This window comes from Styela clava, chromosome 1, assembly GCF_964204865.1.
Source record: "Styela clava chromosome 1, kaStyClav1.hap1.2, whole genome shotgun sequence".
In the NCBI taxonomy this organism is placed as follows: domain Eukaryota; kingdom Metazoa; phylum Chordata; class Ascidiacea; order Stolidobranchia; family Styelidae; genus Styela; species Styela clava.
Window position 1 is genome coordinate 32,073,952 of NC_135250.1, and position 22,176 is coordinate 32,096,127.

At 37.1% G+C, this 22,176-nt stretch overlaps 1 protein-coding gene across 2 annotated transcripts in view; it reads left to right on the forward strand.

Annotated features, from left to right (window-relative positions):
* The window catches only part of LOC120335128 (nuclear factor 1 A-type-like), a 98,097-nt gene that overhangs the window by 66,799 nt on the left and 9,122 nt on the right, over positions 1–22,176 (forward strand). For both annotated transcript variants that reach the window (XM_078113598.1, XM_078113589.1), the window contains 2 exons: positions 9,873–10,059; positions 11,680–11,739. In XM_078113598.1, the coding sequence (XP_077969724.1) occupies positions 9,873–10,059; positions 11,680–11,739 (247 nt within the window). The remainder of the gene's footprint in view (positions 1–9,872; positions 10,060–11,679; positions 11,740–22,176) is intronic.

Genomic DNA, 22,176 nt, shown 5'->3' on the forward strand with positions numbered 1-22,176 from the left:
AGCAAAAACAATATGTATTTTATCCATGTGAGCGCCTTTTTATACATAAAGGGTCGGATGGAAAATAATCTGAGTGTTGACAAGAGCCACGCTAAATGACTTGGGGCTCCGATTCATGGCCCGCGGGCCGCCGGTTGCACACCACTGTTCTAAATTAACCCAAAATATGCAAAATAAAAAAACTAGTTTAGAAAATTAGTGTCAGAATAATACCACTATAACACCCGCCGCCTATTTCATACCAGCGAAGAGTATATTCCAGAAGCACAGGGCTGACGGTTGATGTGACTCTATATTCCCATAAGGCCTTGATATTTGGCAACAAACAATTTTTAGGATAACCTGGCGGTTAGCGGAAATATAGTCTCCATCTCTACACACAGGACACGTTAGTGTTGAAAACGAATAGTTTGGTCACGAGAAATTTTGAAAACATGAAAAAAAAAAGTTTATGAAATTAGTGGCAAAAATATCGCGTCATAACGAATGATACTAGAACACCAGGTCCCTAAACGTTCCTAAATGGCCCATTTCTGTTAGTGAAATTTGTTAAGCTATCTTTGTTAGACTTCCACATAGATGACGGTTTATCGCGTCTTCCTTCACGCTGAAATGCATTATTTTCATTTTACCTCACTGTTTGTACTGAATTTTCAGTATGTGAACTTACTTACTGACAAACAGCACTTGTCGCCAATTTCAAACCAGAACCACATCAGCCGCATTCGCAACCTCATGTATTTCCAGCCAGAATTCAAACCACAGTCACATGAGGGCCACAGTAGATCGAACATAACTCGGCAAAAATCATTTCCCCGACTTGGCTGACAAACTGAAATCGTCGACGCCATTTTGTTCAATGACGGTTGGGATATAAAAAGAATGAATAAACGAGTGTCTATTTTCGAATTTGTCAGCTATTCTAGAATTTATTTGGGAATAATACTAGCTCTCAAAGACTTTATAAAATTATGAACTTGGCTTATACTTTCCTTATGAGGTTATTGGACCAGGGAAGTCCACATTAAAATAGCTCGGTGTTCTAGGTCGGGGATGGCGAACATTTTTCAACGAATGGGTCAGAAATTTCGTTTTTATTGAGAAAAATAGGACTGTTGGTCATATATGTTCAATCATCAAGGAGGCAGCTTTAGCAGGGCGGTGAAGGTGGTTAAAATCTGAATATGACTCCGATCCATTTGCAAAACGACCTCGACTCCAGGTGGGCATTCACAATTCTGTGAAAATCAAATTTGACACTGAAAACTTTGACGTATGTAAGACTCTTTGATTGTCTGATTGTAGTAGCAATCAATGACGATGCTGTTTTTGCTACTGAGTGGTGATTTTCATTCTAATTATTAAAGTGAAGAAGTCTATATTGGCAGATTTTTTTGTATGTTGTAATTAATAGGTCACGGAGTTTTTGCGCAACTAAAATAAGCCATAAAAGAAAGAAGTTGAGAACCGCTGACGTTGTCAATTTAATGCCTTTTTTTAGCTTTAAAACTAGAATTTTCATTCCGATTATAATTATAAGAAATCCCGACTCGATAAAATTGTTTTTCAAGGCAACTTCCACAACTCTCACCCTGCTTTATCTAACGTCCAGATTAAAAAAAGAAATATTTTTTTCTGTCGGAGGTCGCAAATATAGAGGACGAGGCCACAAGATAGGGCAGAAGCGTTGAATGGCTTGCTTCGATGACAAATTGTTTTCAAGTCAACTTCCTCAACCCTGATCATGCTTTACCTAATGTCATGACCAGCAAGAAATTAAGTTTTTTGATCGTGAACCGCGTATATAGAGGGAAAAGCCACAGAGAAAGTAACAGCGGTAAATGGCTGGCTACCAATTCCTAATTCAATAACAGAGTCTTTCTAGTTTGACTGTTCTGACGCCTACAGACACATCGAGCTGTCATCAAGGAATTTAACATTTTAGCGTCTGGCGGAAAACTGGTCTCACTCCCACGAGACTTCCTCTCCCTTCGGCACATTGGCTGTTATCTCGTCAGCTTGTTCCCACAAAATATTTGAAAACCTTCCCACAATAATATTGCCCTCCCTAGGCGATAAAAAAAATTGTAAAGTTGAATAATCATTAGTCGACCGAGAAATTGCGTGTTATAATTTCTGGAAAGACTGGACCCAAATATCTTTGAAGTTTTGTATGCGGACCTTCGGTAAAAATAGTTGAGTAGCCCTGTTCTAGTGCAGGATGGACCAAACCCAGGCCCGCGGTTGTGAATATATGCTAACAATATAGGCATGATAGAAAACTAAACATCGAATGCGGATTCCATTACCCTAGGTTGGCAATGCCTGATACCTATGTGTTTACAGAATAGAAATCCTTTGTTATGTATTGCACTGTTTACCTTGGTACTATTGTGGCCCGCGACCAATGCCAAAATAATTTTGTGGCCCGCGGAGCCCACAACCTTGGACCACCCTGTTCAAGTGCATCTGTTTTCAAAGTGTTCCGTGATGAGCCCCAGGGCTTCGTTAGAGAAATGCAGAGGCTCCGCGAGCTATTCGTTTACTTATTAAAATACTGACTTGATTAAATTTGTAACTGTTCAAAGAAAAAATAACGGCATTAATAAAATAAAGCAACAATGTAATTCAAATATAACATAAGTTTCAATGTTCTAACAATGAAGTTTTCAAATTTTATGAATTTATTGTGGGTATACGTAACTAATAGCCATTCTTTTCGTAGGCTCCATAACACCAAAAGTTGGAGAACCCCTGAGCTAATATTTCTAATACATTCTGAAAGAATATAGAGTACATTGGGTTATTCGATTTCTATTTAAATGTATTTGAATATTATAATTTGGCCATTTTATATTCCAACCAATCTCAATGATCTGTTGTAACGTGGGTTGAAATGTAGTGTGTGTGTGTGTGTGTGTGTGTGTGTGTTGTTTCAAATTTTTGAAGTATTCACAAACAGCAGTTGTTTGATTTTTTTTTCGAATACCCCTGGACTTTGAATTTATTCTAGTTCGGCGTTTTTACACAATTTATTCGTCTGAACCAGATGATCTCAAACGGTAGTGCGCCGCGCTTTACAAGAGGGGCGTAGTCAAACTTGCAATAGTCTTTCAATGCCATTCTGTATAATTCAACAGCCATTTTTATATTTCCCATTTTCTCATGAACATCCCCTGCATTATGGATACAAAAACCATATAATTTATAAGTTTGGACTTCATCTTCCCACTAAAATATCATGAGCTCGATCGCAGTTTTGTTGATTTCTGCAGATTTGCTATATTCACACGTAATTCTACATGTAGAAGTCATTGGTTATTCAATCAATGCATTTGGGATTGAAATGGGATAGAAGTTACGATGAAGTAGAATCTAAAAAATTGAACGGAAGCCGTTACCAAACAATATACATTTCTAAATACATTCATGCAATCGCAATTTTTTCTAATCTTGCCTTCAAATGTCCTTACGGTTTCCCTAGCTGCTTGCCAAAGGCTTGTTTACAGCGAAAGTTCAAACAAACACGCCATTAAAAACGAATTTTTCATCAAAAAAATTTCTGACATTCACAAAAATCGGAAAAATTTATCTGATGAAACGCGCGTTGAACGATTGAAGTTTATGACTTTGGTGTCTGCGGTAAACCCAAGTTTTTATGAGTCGTTCACTTCTTCACTCTGAAAGAGTCTCTTACTCATATTTATTGAATGTTTCACATATTCAATCTAAAGAAGACTTTGGGCAAATCATTGATAAGTAAAGACTGATAGGGGTTCTTGTTTCAAATTTTTTGAATTATTTTTGACTACATTTGTTTAAGTTTATACGGTTTGTCCTCAAATAATAAATTTATTTAAATATTTTAAACTGGCCATTTTACTTTTCAACCGATTCTACTGATCTGTTGTGGTGTTGTTTGCAATGTAATGGCGGATCTTGTTTCAAAGTATTTTTAACTTTTTCCGAATTCCCCCTCAATTTCGAACTTGAACTTTGTTCATTTTGTCCATTTTGGTTCCTGAAATAATTCTAACGTTTTATCGGATTGATTCTTAAGTATTTTACTTAAAATTATAATTCCTATTCCCGAGTTGTTAGCCATAGTTTTGTGTCAAAATGTTTGGATTTTTAATCTGTACAACATACCGTTCAATCTATCGTTATAAACAGAATCAAGGGGAAAAAAAACTTGGGCAATCGCAATCGTACCCTTTTCTTCAACAGATTTACAAGTTCCCTAGCTGCTCTCCAAAGCCTCGTTGTGAACGAAAAATCAAACAAATACTTCGAATCCAATCCATGTGTCAGATTATTGCGATATAGTTTTGTTTCGACATTTCGTAAATTGAACATAAATTTACATGCATAATTATTACTCCATCGTTTTGCCTCGATATTTTTGTCCACATTACTTACCATTACAATTCACATCCCCCGCTTTAATTGAAATTATTCGAATTTGGTCATTTTAATTCTTCAACCAATTCTATTATACAGTTGTATTGGACTTTAGTCGGCGATGTACATTATCATGTAACAAAGAAACATTAAAGTATCAATTTCTTTCTTTTTTCTGCAAAAACTTTAATTGCCGCTGACATCAAACATTACAAAAAGTTTGAACACGCGCCAAAACCGCGTTTTCGCCCAAAATCGGCCATGCAAGATATGCTCTATTTTGATGTTATTTATGTATGTATTAAGAATGGGCCGAGTGTGCTAATGATTTTCCCGCTCGCGGGAGTATTGGGTTTCGTTTAAATTAAATTTCCCGCCATTTCCGGAAGTTGTCTGGCGAATATCCTGATCAATTGTTTGCAAACAATTTGACAAGTCTGTCCCCTTTGTTACGTAATCCGCATCACAATGCAGAAGACGAAACACAATCTTTCTCGAATTTCGTCTTCAAGTTCAAATTTTCAAGATTTTTTTGTGAAAAAATCCAAATGCGGTTTTTAATTGTTTTTTGAATCCGATTCGATTCCGTAAAGTATTTGGGTTCGATTTCAGCCCAAAACTTCACTTATGCGGAATTTGGGACTTCTTGGCTGATTTCCCGACCGAATTGACTTCTTCCAGTCTTGTGTCAATTCGAAATTGCTGGCGCGCGATTCAGTGCCATAGTTTTAAATAGTTTCAGAAGCTCTTGGCAATTCGTGGTCGACCGTAACTTTGCTTAGAGATGAATCTCTTTGAGTGAAATATCTTTGAACAAGTTCTCCCAAAACATACAAGGCCGGATTTTGCGAATTTCGGAATTTTCACATACTTTAATATTAATTAAGGCCAGTATTAGATATTCGTTCTCTAAAATCGACGACTCGAAAGAGTTAAATTATTCAAAGTCAATTACATTCACTGATATATGCGGAACCGCTATGTTTATTGTAACAAACGAAATCAATGAAATTTATCAAACGCCATGGGTCAAAGGTCATCATTTTCCAACTAAAAAAAATTGTCCAAATAGCTTACGCGACGCGGTCCGCGTTCAAGTCAACAACGGATATTCGCCTTTTTCTCCAGAAAACACATGTCATATACTAATAAAATGAGTGCTTTCGTGAGATAACAGCTGCCAATGAGTTCCCTACGCTCGCCTCATGGGGGGTTCAGCCCCGCCAAAATTTCAATATCCCCCCTCTCCCGCCCCCCTTAATCTTGAGGTCTGAAAATGCACTTTAACTTCTGACTTAAATTCAATTGTGTTTATGCAGAAAGAAGCATGTATGACTTATACATGACAAACTTCTTCAAGTTACCAATAGATTAATCACTAATAGCAAGTAATCAACCCCCCCCCCCCCCCCCCTCTTAAATTTGGAAACGTAGTAAGTATTTTTATGATATGTATTTTGAGCGCCTTTATGCTGTCGGATTGGGATTTTATGCATAATGGAGAAAATTCTGCGTGTTGGTAAGGACGACACTAAATACCTTGGCGGGTCTTGTTGTGGCCCGCGGGCCGCTTGTTGCACACTCTTGTTACAGATAGACATAGAATGGACTCAAATTTAGTTCAATTTTGTACCGAGTCACGTCAACACAAGTTTAATGATCATGTTTCACGTTCAGCTCACAATTTCAATGTTTGCGCCCAAATAATACTAAGAACTCCATCGTACGTGACGCGGAACCATAAAAAAAGTCAAAATTAACAAAAAATACGCGTCCGGCTCTCACAAATGAAGTCTAATCAGCCTAATTAATTGATATGCCGTCTGGAAATATCACGCGATGTCATTTATAATCATTTCGCACCATTTTTTGTCACGTTGGATGTGGACTTGAAAACGGCGCCATTTTTGTTGTGGTTGAAGCTTGGACTTTATTTATAATGACATCGCAGATTTTAAATCCCGGGTAAAACACCTCGTTTTGGCATTTTTGAATGCTATTTATTAGTTTTTAGTTGTGTTCAGGAAATTTGAGTATGAATCAAATCATTTAATGATCATTTCAACCTCTTAGAAGTTTTAGTTCAATTGCAGCAATCAAAAATTAGTCTTAAAATAGCTGTGATGAACAAGGCTAAACTTTTGTAACGGCACTTTTGATATCAAATTGTTGAATGTTCTGGATCCGAATGATGGTTGAAACATATACCCCAGTTTATAGACGCCAACTCGCAAAATCACTCTCAATATAGGAACCAATGCAATGGTAAAGTATAAAAAGAATTTCCCGGGGGTCAAAGGTCGGGGAAACATCCATAAATCGTATAGGCAATGCCAGACTGGAAAGGTTTCGTTTCTTTCGAATAATAGTGACTCCTTAGTGTGTACTTGCACAAAGCTTTATTTCAAGAGAAGGCGTGAGAATATCGTGAAAAAAATAGTTAGAACTACTAGAACCCACTATTTTTCAAAGGTTCCAAAGTTTTCAAGCCCATTTCCTTGCTGTTACTCATAAAAAGTACATTTTTTATTGTTATTTTGTGTAAATTTTTTTTCACAAATTTATTGTAAATTCTTGTGACAAAACATTGTTACAGAAAGGTATTCGAATATTGACAAAGACAAAGGCAACCATGGATCGTTTTGTTTTTATTATGTTGTTGTTCTTCTTCATTCCTTGTTAGTATTTTTCTTGTGATGGATAACTAACTATCGCTTTTCTCATCAACTACAGTACCAATAGTTTTGAAATTTCCAGTGGTTTTTTAGTGACTTTTCGCTAGAAAGCTATAACTTTTATTTAGTTTTAAAATTTCTGTGGGCTTTATTGAAATCAAATTTTGTGTGCGATAACGTCCTAAAAATTTAAATAATGCTTTTTTTGCGTGGTTCCGTGCCTGCATTTCAGCGATTTCGTGCCCAGACTATCGGTACTGTAAAAGATTTAATGCTACTTCGTTTTGGCTTTCGTGTCCTTATATTTGAGCATCTCTTGCTTTCCGTTGCTCAATTTTTCTCTAAAATAAAGCGCTATCGCGGATGAGACATGTTGATAGCTTTGACAATGACTAGACTTCTCACTTTCGATTCGTGACAGGTTTACCGGAAACTTCGTTCATCATTTATCAAGTAATAATTCAAGTTTTTATCGAGAAGGCAAATAAACCGGGCCGTGAACTAACCGACATCAGCCTGCCTTTGTCTTGTAATTGCTGACCAGAAAAAACTTAATTATTTCGGTTCCGTGATAGAGAATAAGGGGAAAGCTGCCCTCGGGGATCACCCAGCGAGGTGGTTTTGCTGGTCGAACACCCATCTTCCTTTTTGAAATGCGAAAAAACGATACATAACAATACTCCGTGGCTTGAAGCGCTTCTTAGACCTATGTAACTCTTAAAAATCCCAGTTTTTACGGCCGGACCCGCGAGTTGTGACGGTTTAACTCGACAATTATAAGTTTCACAGTCAAAAGTTTTGCATGGAACCCTTGTCGTAAGAGGCTTATTCTGAGAAATTATTTCAAACAAAATTCAAAGTTTCTGAAAATAATTTTTGGACTTTGTTATTAATTTCGAAATTCATTTTTCCTTTTATAAGTAATTCACCAATTCCCATAACGCAAAAGTCCAAATAGTATTCATAATTTAGCAGGGGGGTATTCTCATTTTAAAAATGTGCTTATATTCCCAAGATACTATAGTATGACTATATGATATATATATTTCAAGACAAAAAATGTTGAAATTCCAAAAAAATAATTAGCTAAATACTGTTTTACCTTTAGTGTATACGCGTGAAGAAATTTGAAAATTTTTTTTGCAAATTTATTTATTCATTTTCCCACAGATAATAAATAATTTCTTTTTACCCCAAAATAGCATTTTATATCGTAGTCTATATTAATTTTTTTTTCAAAATAAACAATCGATCTATGATGACATAAAACCTATTGTGACGTCAAAAACCCCAATTCATCGCTTGAAGGACTTCGATTCAACAACGATTGTGGGCTGTTTATTCACGTAACCCACGCCATGGTTCACAAACTTTTTAATCCGCGACCCTTTTTTAGAATCTTTAAAGTTCCTCCCCACCTTAAAAATAACTAGCTAACAAATAACAGATAGTAAGGCGAAATTATGTTTTATTCAAAAAAACACCTTGAAAATACGTGGATGGAACTTAAATAAAAAATAAATGAAAAGTTTTGAAATGTAAATATCCAAAATAAGTCGAGCAAGATAAAATCTAACAATTATTTTTTATTTTTGAATAGGCTAACATTCCCTCAAAAACTTGTCTACGGGTCGCATAAAAACTTTAATTGTGAATTTTAAACCAGACAAATGATCTAATTCTTCTGTTACATAATTTATATTTTTATTTGATTTATTTTCGTTTGAAGTTTCAAGCGCTTTTTAATTATTTCCAAAGTTTATAATCAGTCAGAGTATTTAAACACATATGTGTATCATGGTGTATAATTAGGCTACTGTAATTACATGTAATCTGGCAACCTAAAATCTCTTGATATAATAATTAACGTTGCAAAGAATTTTAATTGTCGTTCAGTTTTAATTGGGTTTATCTTGTGAAATATTTCAAGCTATCATGCATTGAGCCACGTAGATTTTCTAACTTTGATGCCACTACTTCCACATGCGCTTCATGACTATGCCCGACATTATGACGTCATTTTGTGATGGTGACGTCAATGTTGTCACGCTCTTACGACCCACATCCTTACGACGTCATTTTGTAATAGTGACGTCATTATTGGCTCGTACTGTTGCTTTGAGTCTTCGATTTGATCTATGACGTTTCTTTTGATACTATGATGTCATAATCTGGCCGTGTTAGGTTTTATAACATGTTCTGTCGGTACTCCCGTAGTATGTGAACCAAGATGGCGAACACGGAACGTAGTATGTGTACCAGGTTAGGGTTAGGTTATAATTTTATTTCAATTTTCCTTATTTTAGTTATTACGAGTTCAGGGACTAGCCAAGTGACTCCCGTAGTATTTGTACCTAAAATTATAGCCTAACCCTAACCTGGTACACATACTACGTTCCGGTGTCCGCCATCTTGGTTCACATACTACGGGAGTACCGTTCTGCCTAATAACGTTGCATATGTGGCCAATAGGATTAAACGACAAACGAGTAAATACCCTCTCTTTTAGTCTTTCACTACGAACACGGCTATGAACAAGACGTTTACATGCACTTACATAAAAATAGCTCCTATAGTTTGAAAGGGCCGGAATATATCAGTTCTGGGCGTCCCGAATCCATTACATCCTTGGTAGCAAGCATAGTTTTTAGGTTTGCGATCATCAATGCACTGACTGCGGGTGAATGGTACGGGATTTGAACCCAAAACTTCAACTCGCAATGCCGACATTTTTAAGTTTCGTACTTTAACCACAAGGCCATCGTCCACAGTATTATTTAAAAATTATATTTTCAGGTCTGGCGACTCGATTTGGTGATGGTAATTCTTTTCCGGGGAATCCCCCTCGAATCAACAGACGGCGAACGGTTGAGTAAATCTCCTCATTGCGGCCACAATGCTGGTTTGTGTGTTCAGCCTTATCATATCAGCATCACCATTAAAGAACTGGATTTATATCTGGCCAGTCACGTTCGGCATGAAGGTGGGTGTGGCTTTTCATGTTGGTGAATATTGGAGTCGTTTTTTAGTTGTTTTAGAGCCGGAGTATTATCCGGTTATTGTTCCGCCTCTAATTTTGCTGTCTGTAGTCTTTAATTCTGGGTTCGGTTCGGTCATGCCAAGCATTTTCTAGTGGGCTTCTTCTAATCAATTTTAAATATTGCATTGATACACAAAAACAGTCCAACATTATATTTCATTTTTTTGCTTCTAAATGGTCTTTGTTTATATAACAAACAATCGACGTTCATTTCAACTATTCTGGTCTGTTCATTCTTGCGAATCCGGGTTTTTTGTCCCACAAGCTAACGAGGTGTACCGCTACCCTCGGTTAGATACTCCCGTAGTATGTGTTAGGGTTAGGCCATACCCTTGCCCATAGGTTTCGGTCTCTTTGTACAACTTGATGTAAAGTAGGCGAACAAAATTAGTCACCTCCATATCGGTGTGTACGTATTTCTGGAACGTCCTCGGTTGTTCCATCTTTGTACCGCCACGTGTATCGGTACGTTTGCACTAGTTTTGATTACAAATTAAATGTCCTTTACCAAAATTAATACGTGAGTACATTTAGAATTTCCAACAAATTGATACACCTTGAAACTTTTTCCCTTTTACTATTCGGGCCTCAACGATGCCGACAACTAAGCTAGTACATTCCTTCATACCCTGTTGGCCGCCGAACATTTCCCAGACCATGGGTGTGCAAACAGCGGCCCACGGGCAACCTGCGGACCACAGGCCCGCGGAGAATTGTCAATTTTGAATGGCGTTTGGCCCGCAAAACGAATTTTAATTCTAGTGCTCTTTATGGTTCCTGTATATTTCAGTTTAATCTACTGCGTGCAGGTGATTTCAATTCATTTGCTTTGCAAAGCCTATTCTCGAGCTTGTGCAAACATCGCATGCCATAAGACCAATAACCAAAGTTTTTGCAACTGCTAGGAACCCTATATTATATGAAAGTGCCGCCCGCGGTTTCACCCACTTATTGGACCTCCAGAGTATGCGCACTAAGATGGCGCACAACCTGAACATAGTGTGTGTGTGTGTACCGGTTAGAATTCAGGTTGTGCGACATCTCGGTGCGCATACTTCTGGAGCACCCACTTATTTGTACTTGGTCCTCCTTTATTAAAGGAAATGTTGGCCGAGACAAGCTAAGTTGTCACCAACGTGATGGTTTTCGGGCCTTAAAACTTTTTCATTGTAATATTTGGACCTCACTCAAAAAACTTTGCCGGCCGACTACTTAGAACGCGTGACAATAATCTAACCCAACGTATTCTGACCTGGCCTATGGTAAAATGAACGGAATAAAAGAAAACACGCGGGAAAATTAATCCTGTGCTACAACAGTATAGCAACCGGACGCTCCTTCGAGGAGTGGCTTTAGGTTATATCTTTGACGAATTCAAAAAAAGTACTTTGCTGTGGTCGGAGTCAAAAATTTTAATTGTCCGGTCCCCGAATTCCAATATCCTACAGCCAGTGTAGTGAATTTGAACTGCAATAAAATATAGTTCATACACTAATTTTGTATAATGGTGGTAGTCGGAGTCAAAGTTGTTCTTTAACCCGACATTTATTTTTAAATATTTAGAATCAACTGAAGAAGGCAATCGAGACGATGACGAAGTATTACGTGAAGATGATGTCAAAGGTCAGTGATATAGGAAGTTATATAGGAAGTTGAAATGAATATTTTTCATAAATCTTTCATGGAAAAAGAAAGCCAATATGGTAAACCACGCAGGAACGGTCTTAACTGTTACGGAACGGATTACGCGGTACGGAGAGTAGAGATAAAATTACAAGTCAAATCAAGGCCTCGTATAAGTATAGTATTAGTAAAGAAGTAAAGAGTACAAGTAATACTATGGCGGATACAAAACGAACTCCCCCCCCAAAAAACGATAAAATTCTTCCCGAAAAACGGCAAAATCCCCCCCCCCCCCCATTTGGGAATTTTGACTAAAACGAATGTTGCATTCAGTAACAAAACAGCCCTCATATACTATCTAGATTTAGAACACGAAGTATGCATATATCTATCGTTGTGAACTGGGGGCCACATAGATACTAGGCGCAAACTGATTTTACTTTTCTTTTCACTAGAAATCTTCTCGTTCTTCCTAGTCTCATTGTGCTTGATAAGGTTATTTCATAAGGTGTTTTGACTTTGTCAAGCATGAATTGTTTGAACATAATGGGATTTGGAATCTACCAATCAAAATAACACTCTAAATACCACTGGAATGATAAACAGGGTGCCCTGGGTGCTAAAAGCCTCCAAAAGGTGCCACGAGCCATAAAGGGTTAAAAACCACAGATCAAAACAAATGTTGCTTAGAGTGACTAAATAACTCGGCTTCACGATTTAGTTTCAAGGACACAAAAGTGTACATATGTTGATGTTTTGCCGTTGATCGGTATGTGTTGTCGTGAATAAAAATTGCATTTCTATGTGATCTCGAATTATTTGTACCAAGATGGCGCACAACCTGGACATAGTATGTGTAACAGGGTAGGGTTGTTTAGGCTGTGCGTCATCTTGGTACAAATACTTCCGGAGCGCCCATTTCTACGCATTTAATAAATCGATCGGTTTCAAATTTGCATTCCCTCAGGCGTTTACTTTTGTTTTTGAACACCACCCGAAATTTTAATGTTTTTAAGCTCATATAGACGCACTGTCTTGACATATGCCCTTCGCGTTCATATACTTGATCATTGCTCCCTTACACGGCTCCACTTTTTTTCTCCTTCCACAAAAACCATTTTAATCGGTAATCGTTTTACCATAAGATTGTAGTAAATCTTACATTTTTTTTTTTCAATTTCCAGTTCTTAGAATTGTGGCCATTTTTAATCGATATTTATTCAAATTTTTGCTAAAAATGTCTTTGTGTATTACGCGTGATAATCGATCAAATGATATCGGGTTTTCCCCGCGTACACATCGTGCCAAAATAGATGGAAATTCTCAGTAAAAATGTTCAATTACAGCCAATTTGGCACGGAAGTGACGTTTTGTTCCGTATGTCGGTACTCAATTAATCACGTTCGTGTTGTTGTTTTGATGTCCTAACGCTCAGTCGATTTTTTTCGACATTTTTACCGTAAATACGGCTTTCCATGGCGTTCCAGAAGTGTGTGCATCAATATGGAGGTAACTAACTTTGTTTGCCCTCTTTTCATCAAGTTATGTAAAGGGACGGAAATCTATGTCCAGGGCATATATTTACTTGGCTAACACAGACAGTCACCAAACTCGTGATAGAAATAAAATAAGGAAAATCGGAATAAAATTATGGCCTAACCCTAACCTGGTACACATACTACGGGAGTACCCTTCCCACAAGCAATCACGGTGTGTTCAACAGGCGGCCCGCGGGCCACAATCCAGCCCGCTAAGTCATTCAGTGAGGCTCTTGTCAACACTCAGGTTTTTCCCCATCAAGCATCAAATCCTAATCCGACATTTTAAGCTTAAAAAGGCGCTGACGTGGGTAACAATACATAATGTTTTTTTTTCTCTTGTCGCTAAGTTAAATCTTTCACCGTTTTGCCTGGTGTCTTTATTACTCTAAGTCTAAGCGATAGGCGCATTCTCTTCTCTTGCCTTTACCGCGGCTCTTTGGTTGTCGCTAATCATTTAATTTGTTGTGTATACAAAAAACTGGCCCAACTGGATGTCTTGGTGTGACGCGTTGTTTTACTTTAGACGTTTAAAAGGGGTGAAAAAAACGTACATATTGTTCGGTCATGGTTTCTAATAGCAACACTTTTGTTCTGCTGCACGCCACTTCTGACAAATAAAAAATCCCAGCGTGTTGTCGTGTTTACGTGTTTCTAATAGCAACTTTATTGTTCCGGTAAACATCACTTCCGGAAGTTACCAATCTGGAATCGAAACTCTAAAGATATTGAACTTCATCAGACATACTGACACAAACATCCGAGACACGTTTCGAAATTTCGAACCAAAATCTAAAAATAGCGTTCAGGTAACATTGTGAAAATACCAACACGATTTGAGAATGATTGCCAGAAGTTTTTTTCTACTTCCACAAGTAAAAAAAGCTATATTCTGGTGCTTTACGTGTACTTTTCTTTAGTACCGGTTCATGAAAAATGCTTTACCATTACTCGGTATGCTCAGAAGTGAGTCTTTTTTACTTCCTAATGAGTGCCCGTAACTCTGCTCAGATATGAGTATCCTTTACTTCTGAGTGAGTGCTTGTAACTTTTCTCGGAGATGAGTCAATTCTCTTAAAGAGCAAATTCTCTTAAAGAACGGAACTCTGGATCTATTCCATTAAATCATGGTTTATATTCCTTCATTAACTGCACATGCTGGCCTTTACAAATCCCACAGAGGGTTTGGCAAAGCGTTTGGCACAGCTGTTACGGTAGTAACAAATCTTAAGTCATCCAGAACGGGTTCGAAGGTCAAAGTTGAGTTTGCTTTGGCGTGTTTGTGGCTACAATGGTGTTGCTTGTGAATGCTTTGCTGTGATTTATTAAATCTTTGCAAAAAGTTCGTCGATGTCGCGTATAAGTTTTTTTCTTATTTATTTTATATAATAAAATGGAAATACTGTTTTAATAGGGGAAATGAGCTTATGCAATATGAAAATTTTTTCCAAAAGTTTTTTTTTCCACTCTTAGAGAAGTGATTTTTATTTAAAAAAAAACTATATTCTAGTGCTTTATACATACTTTTCTTCGGCACCGCTCTTTGAATAGCAAAAATTTTAATTTTTTTTTGTTAATAACTTATTTTTGGTATAGCTGTCGAATCTTGCCGATATTGGACGTGTGACGGCTCCGCTGTTAATTTTCCGGATCGTAACAAAATTGAATTTTGCGCTGAAGTCGCGCATTAATATTAGTATTATTAATCTTATATAACAAAATTGAAATGTCGTTTCAATAAAATAAGTGATGAAATATGTAAACGGCAATTGGTATTTTTTTTAAATCAATTCCAACGAAATTAGTTGTTAGTTACCGGATCTTGCCAACTTGAAGTCACATAAAATTAAAATTTTTGTCTGTGCGGGTCTGTGTTTTTATCTTTCTGACTTTCCGGAATCGCGAAGGTTTTGATAAATTCTCGAAATCAATTATTCCCAGTGCACTTATCTTATATCGCCGATATTAGGGAACTTCAACTTTTTTTTGCGAGGGGGGGGGGGGGGGATTTTTGATGGATGTTTCGTGCATTTTAAAATAATGCGGTTAGGTTTTCTAAAAATGTAATAAAACTTCTGTTATTTTTAGCTGCACAGCTGGGTGAATGCCAATGTCAAGTATGTTTATTGATCGAATGTATCGAGTGTCACGTCATAATTACCTCCGCTACAATCCATCGTCACATTGTGACAGCATAATTGTTCCCGCCAAACTCGTAGTTTTGGCGCCAATCCGCCATTTTGATTTCCATTGCCAAACCAATGCGGGTTTTAAAGAGCGTCGTGCACAAGCGACTACCCGCTATTTTGTGAAATTTCAAATTTGATCGAGCGAGTGAACCGAAAGGATTTATGGTAAATACATCGATATCTAAGAATGTAACAGAGTATGGATCTTTTGTACAAAGTTCCCGCCAAAAAACACTCCCGAACCCAAAATAAGAAAATTAGTAATTATGCAGCTAGAATTGGGAATTCAGAAATTCATATTTTCAAATTTCAAAATTTTCAAAATGTTCAAATTCTTCCTGACCTCAATTTTAATTCCAACGGAACCGGAATGAGTTTTATGGTAATTCCATCGATATATAAGAATATACGAGAGTATGTACTGTCTTGTCACTAATGCAAACATGTAAGATTTGAGAAAAATACTCCCGCCACCTCTTTTAAATACCAAATTAGTAATTATCCAGTAGGGGTTAGGAATGTTTTAAATACTTGAATTTCCATCGCAATCTACATTCGCGAATCTAACTCAATGATCACTACCGGTATCTTTTTTTGAATTTTGAGGGATGGCTCGGGTGGGCATGCTCGACCCCCCCTCAGAAACACGAGTTAAATATAGAATAAATTTTATATCGCGCTTTTCCAATACAGCGCCATGGCGCTACAATACGTCCTCTTCAGTTTTGTTATTATTCACATTTATCCTAAATTAACGCTGTTGAATTTGCCAGGAATTCTGGCCTCTCTCGTGCAGGGGGGGGGGGGGGGGGGGGGGTAAAACGAAACATACCAATATAAAGTGCGGCTTATCCAAGTCTGCCCTTCAAATAAATAAACGTTGAAAAAGATCATTAATGCTGATTGCTCCCTTCAATACAGTACTGACAGAAGAATTCAATTAAAACATTCTAAATTCACGTGGCCACAAAAATTCACCCAAAAGTTTATTTCCAGCGATCGTCACAGTCTAGAATTACTCGATACAACCCCACACAATAGCTCTCTTATGCGGATACTTGAACGCTCGAGAGCTTAGTGTGGTTTTTCGTTACAAATGCGGTTTTACGGAATTTTCGGAATAGTAGAATTATTCGCTAATGTTGGAGTCCATATTTTTTACATCCGGGACCGGAGTTTTAAGTTACCACAAGGATGCCGGAATCGAATCGAACATTCGAAAAAAATTGAAATTGAGTATAATAGATAATATGGAACAGTTTAATTTAAAAATTTATCGTTTTTTGTGCCTGACCAGTGGCTGGCGGGTTCAACCGTCTTTATATTTATTTTTTAAGGGTTTTTTTTATGCATGGTCACAAGTGCCCTTTCTGAACTGAAGAGAACTCATTTCTAGATAAAGTTACGGGCACTTTTTTATGGCGGTGCTTTATGTACATTATGCAGGGTGTCCATGTAATCTCAAATTTTTCAAAATTGCAATGAAAATTTATCGATACCACATATTGTTTTGGCCCTCACAGATGTATCAAATGAAGTAAAAATACTTGAATAATTACTGAATAAAAACAACAAACCTGGTTAAGATATATTGAGAACTGACTTCATAACAAAATTGAAATTGTATAGGGACTTCGTGGACTACCTCATTGCATACTAATTGATCCTAGATTCGGAGCAGTTTAACTCAATACCGTCAGGAGAGCAGCTATGAAGCATTAAATTCTGCTTAATATCTGAAATTAGGATAGGAAGATAAGCTTTACATGTTTAACCCGGGAAAGAGAAAAGCCGATAATACGGCTTAAACATATGGCGATCCACGGCCTCTCGTCCGGTTATCATTCCATGTCGGGTATGGGATTAGTTAGCCAGTTATTTGTTTTCGGATACATGGAATTGAAAGTGGAGGAAGCCGTAACCGACCAGCGGTCACGTGGACTACCCTACGGCGCCGAGGAGTCCAGCAATCCCCTCGCACATAACTATCCCCGCAGGAGATTCGAACGCACGAAAGGTCATCAAAGGTGCGGTTACGAGCGTATTTCTAACGCTTAGCACGATGCGCCACACCGCCGAGCCCAATCCTAAAGGGAAAATATTGTTTTGTCTAAAATTGATAGCCATGCAATCCAACCGAACCTAAAATCATTCTATTAGTTTTATTTTATTGTCCCAAACCAAATTAAACCCGCTTACTTGACAAGACAAGAGCTAGTCTCGTACTTGCCGTGTGGATTACAACTTCATTTATGTTGTCATAATATACAGGTTAAGGGGCGACAAAGTGCGTTCTCGATGGGTTTAAGTTTAAATAGAATTTGAGTACAGGGCTCATATTTACTATATTTGAGAGTGGAAAGCTGATGAGACGGCTTCTTAAATGACATATCAGGACAAGATCGTAGCCAGGAGGGTGTGAAATACTAATTGCCAAGTTAGTCCGTAACAGATTCCCGAAAAACGTGGTTTTCCAAGATTTTTGAGGTTCTAAAATACGTTTCAAGCTACGAATAATTGTGTGTATGATACAGAATTTTTTTTTCTCGACCCCATTACCTCTCACCCCATTCCATGTTAGCCTAGTAATACATAATAATAAGGTTGGGGGCTCTCGACCCGGGTGTTCAAATATTCGAATTCAATTCCGTGGTCGAAGTTAAAGATATTTTGTACAAATCCCCCGAAAAGCTAGAAAAAAAAGAAAAATAGTTATTATCCAATTAGGTATATTTATGAGCTTTCGTTAGATCATTGTCTAACTTCTTAGATAAAACAAGATATGGCTGCAAATAATAAAGATCAGTAATTAGTTAAAAATTGCAGGATAAAAATCACAGAAGTACATTATACATTGGTTGGTTGGGAGAGATGTATATGATGTACTTCTGTGATTTTTATCCTGCAATTTTTAACTAATTACTGATCTTTATTATTTGCAGCCATATCTTGTTTTATGTGAAGAAGTTAGACTATGATGTACCGAAAGCTCATAAATATACTTGATGTTTCGTGGAAAGAGATTATGTTATTTTTATTTATCTTCATAATACTATCTCAGTCACGCATCCTTGTGGCAACAGCCAAATACGGATTCGGAATAGAAAGTAAACAAGGAGAAAGGACCTGCAGTTCAATACACAATACCCCAGTACACCCAATATCCAATTAGGGTTAGGAATATAGACTGCGATGGAAATTCAACTTTTCAAATCAACCCCAACTCTGACCCCAACTGGATAATTACTAACTTTTATTTCAAAACGTGGCGAAGGTGTTTTTCTTAAATCTCACATTTTTGGCGGAAACTTTGTACAAAATCCAAATCGTGAGCATTTGTGGGTGTCGTCACAATAATACAATTCTTGGTTAAAGCCTTGTTGCTGATTTGAGGCATGATAAAGAAGCACTACTTGTTTAAGGTTAGGGTAGAACACCGTTCACCTACCGGACATGGCCCATTGCTGGGCCACAAAAACATATTTAGTTGGGACATAAACCTATTAAAAAACGCTGGAATTATAATTTGATTAAAAAAGCAATAATTTATTTTAACTTGGTGAAGCAATGAATGTTATTTTTGGAAACTGAGTGGTGATTTTCATTTTAATTAAAAAAAGTGTCTAACTTTGCGGAAAGAAATATTTTTTTAAGTAAATTTTGTAAAGCCATGTCAGGAGCAAATATGTCACGCATGGGCAAATACATCAAATTATCCATATTACAAACTTCTGCAATTTCAAATAAAATTACACATTTTTCCAAGTACAATTAACGCACATTTTTAACGCTATTCTGCTATGAATAATTCGGTTCGAAAATATTGTTAAACACTCAATCAATAGAAAAGTTAATGTATTTTCAACAAACGTTAGTTTCCAAGGATCTTGAGGTTCTAAAAAGTGTTTCAAACTACGAAAATTGGTGTGTAAGACACAGAATTACAATTCAAAAATGGTTAAGGGAATCCGACCTTCGACCCCTCACCCCATTGCTACGGCCCTGAAACATCTCACAAAAAGTTAATATAACGATTTTTTAACAGTAAATACCGCCTCATAATAATTAAATCATATTTGTGAATTTTGAGAATAAATTGTTTAGTTAGAGTTTTAAAACAATAAACACAAAGTCTGGGATGAAAAGATCTTGTTTGGGTTTGAAGATTAGAGGTGGATACGGGCCGTGAATATCTATGTAACGTTGTAGACAATATTGTGCGTAATTGGGGGATTCGTGCTTTGTGTGTATTTAACACTTCTCTTCATTTTTTTTTGTATTCTTATAGTTAATTTGGCGATCCAGAAGGATGTGTACCAATATGGGGGTAACTAATTTTTTTCACCTACTTTACATCAAGTTGTGTAAAGGGACTGAAATCTATGGACAGAGGATATATCCACTTGGCTAACACGTAATAGAACAAAATAAGGAAAATCAGAATAAAATTATGGCCTAATCCCAACCTGGTACACACACAACTGAAGTGCCGTTAATGTAACTTATATTTACCAGTAAACTTCAAGCAGTTGAATCCGTATTCAAATTTGTGGACAATGTTTCTGATATTGCGCATAATCAGAGGCTTTTGGGGATTTGACTGTTTGCTCTAGTTTATTTTATTTTGTTAAATATATAGTCCACTACTTCGACTATAGGTAGGGTTGCCATATTTTTGTGACTTCAAATCGGGACGCCTCAAAAGACAACGACCCCTTAGCTGTGATTTTGTAACTTCTCATTTTCCGATTTCACTACGTAGGCCTACACTCCTACATTTAATGCTCGACTGTCTTCATTGACCATATTGTTATCAAAATTTCATGCGCATATTTTCTGTCCAAATATCGGGTTCATTTCGTAAAATAAGACGTAAAATTACTAAGATGGACATGCAATGCTAGCTAGACGTATTACAGTCCTAAGAATGTGTTAGTCGCTTCTTATTCTTCTACCAAAATCAATTTGAGATTTGGGTCGTGGTGTGTTCGCCTGGTGAATAGGGTCTTTGATCTGACCTTGGTGATATCGCAGATCAAAGCTCAAACCTGTCACGTCGCCCAGAATCTGATAAATTAGGTCAGTCATTTCGAACCAGAAAAACTCCAGAAGGGTCTTTTCAGAAATAGCAGTTTTGTATGTAACAGTGACTGCGTTTACAAATTCTCATAGGGAGTTGTACATGAAAACGCTGTTTAAAAAAAAAGCTAGCATTGTAAACTTCCTATCGCGTTGCTGAACTGGCAATATTTTTGTTTCAAAAAAATATTAAAAAACGCAGGCGTAATGGGATCCATTATTGACATAACAGCAAGTTATTTGCACCTGGTCGCCACCCAAACTAATGCGCAAGGTTTGAATATGGGTCACGTGATAAGGGCACGGGTCACGTGACCTGAAGTCTGTTTGGTGTCTTTGTCTTTAAAAATAATATTTGTGACAAAATAAAAAGATTTGTCAAATCATCATGACGTCATAGTAATCTTGTGACTTTGGCATCAATGTCGCTTGACTTGTGCTTTTGTTCCAAGTAATATTGTTGAAAATATGAATTTGAGCGTTTTGTATGAATTCAGCATTTATCTTTGAGCGAAGATGCTCCGTGCGGTTAAGTAAATTCTTTCTCAAGAGCCGTTTAACCCCGAATCCCGCAAAGATGGAATCTGATATCTCGTTGCGTCGTTAACCCCTGTGTTGTGGAATTCTTTGTCTGGGTGATATATATTACTGAAAATATGAGTTTATACAATTCATGCTATAAACGGCGTTCCCGAAGTATGTGAACCAAGATGGCGGACACAGGAACGTAGTCTGTATACTAGGTTAGGGTTAGGCCATAATTTTATTCAAATTTTCCTTATTTTAGTTCTATTACGAGTTCGGAGACTAGCCAAGTAACTCCCGTAGTATTTGTACTTGAAATTATGGCCTAACCCTAACCTGGTACACATACTACGTTCCGGTGTCCGCCATCTTGGTTCACATACTTCTGGAGTTTTCTTCTAAACCGTATAACTATTAACTCATGCGCAATGCATAATCATGATTATTCAGTTTCAGTAGCGTTTGATGTTCCAGTGTCTCTTTGAAAAGAATCACACAATGCGAGAAAAATAATGTTTGATCCACTCGCGAAAATGTTACGTTTCAACCACAAATGGTAGCTTAAAATGTTGAGTACATAAAATATGAGCTGGATTGCCTCGGCGTAATCAGTGGTGCGATAGCGAGTTTGTTTTTTTGAATGTGTGTTATTTAACGCACAGTATCTCGTGTGTGTAGTGTTCGTGAATTTCTATTAAAATCAAAATTTCATTAGTTTTTAGCATATCTTAACCGGACTTCTCATATTTTAAGCAGTGTTTGTTTAAGAATTTTATTTCTTTTAATACACTTTCATAGCGGCATGTCCACCGTAAGTTGCGCGAAACGCATCAGAGTTCCCTCCCTTACACAGCTGAACTAATTGATGCTACTATGAACATCTCTGAGCAAAGTTACAGTGATTCCCAACCTTTTAAGGCTAGTGGCCCCTTTCCGATGGTTTTTAGCACTCATTACCCCCCCCCCCCCCCCCTGTTTATCATTCATGTATTCGTAGTGTTATTTTGATTGATAGATTATGAATCCCATTATGTTCAAACAATTCGTGTTCAACAAAATGAAAACACCCTGTGAAATAACCTTGTCAAGCAATGAAACTGGAAATA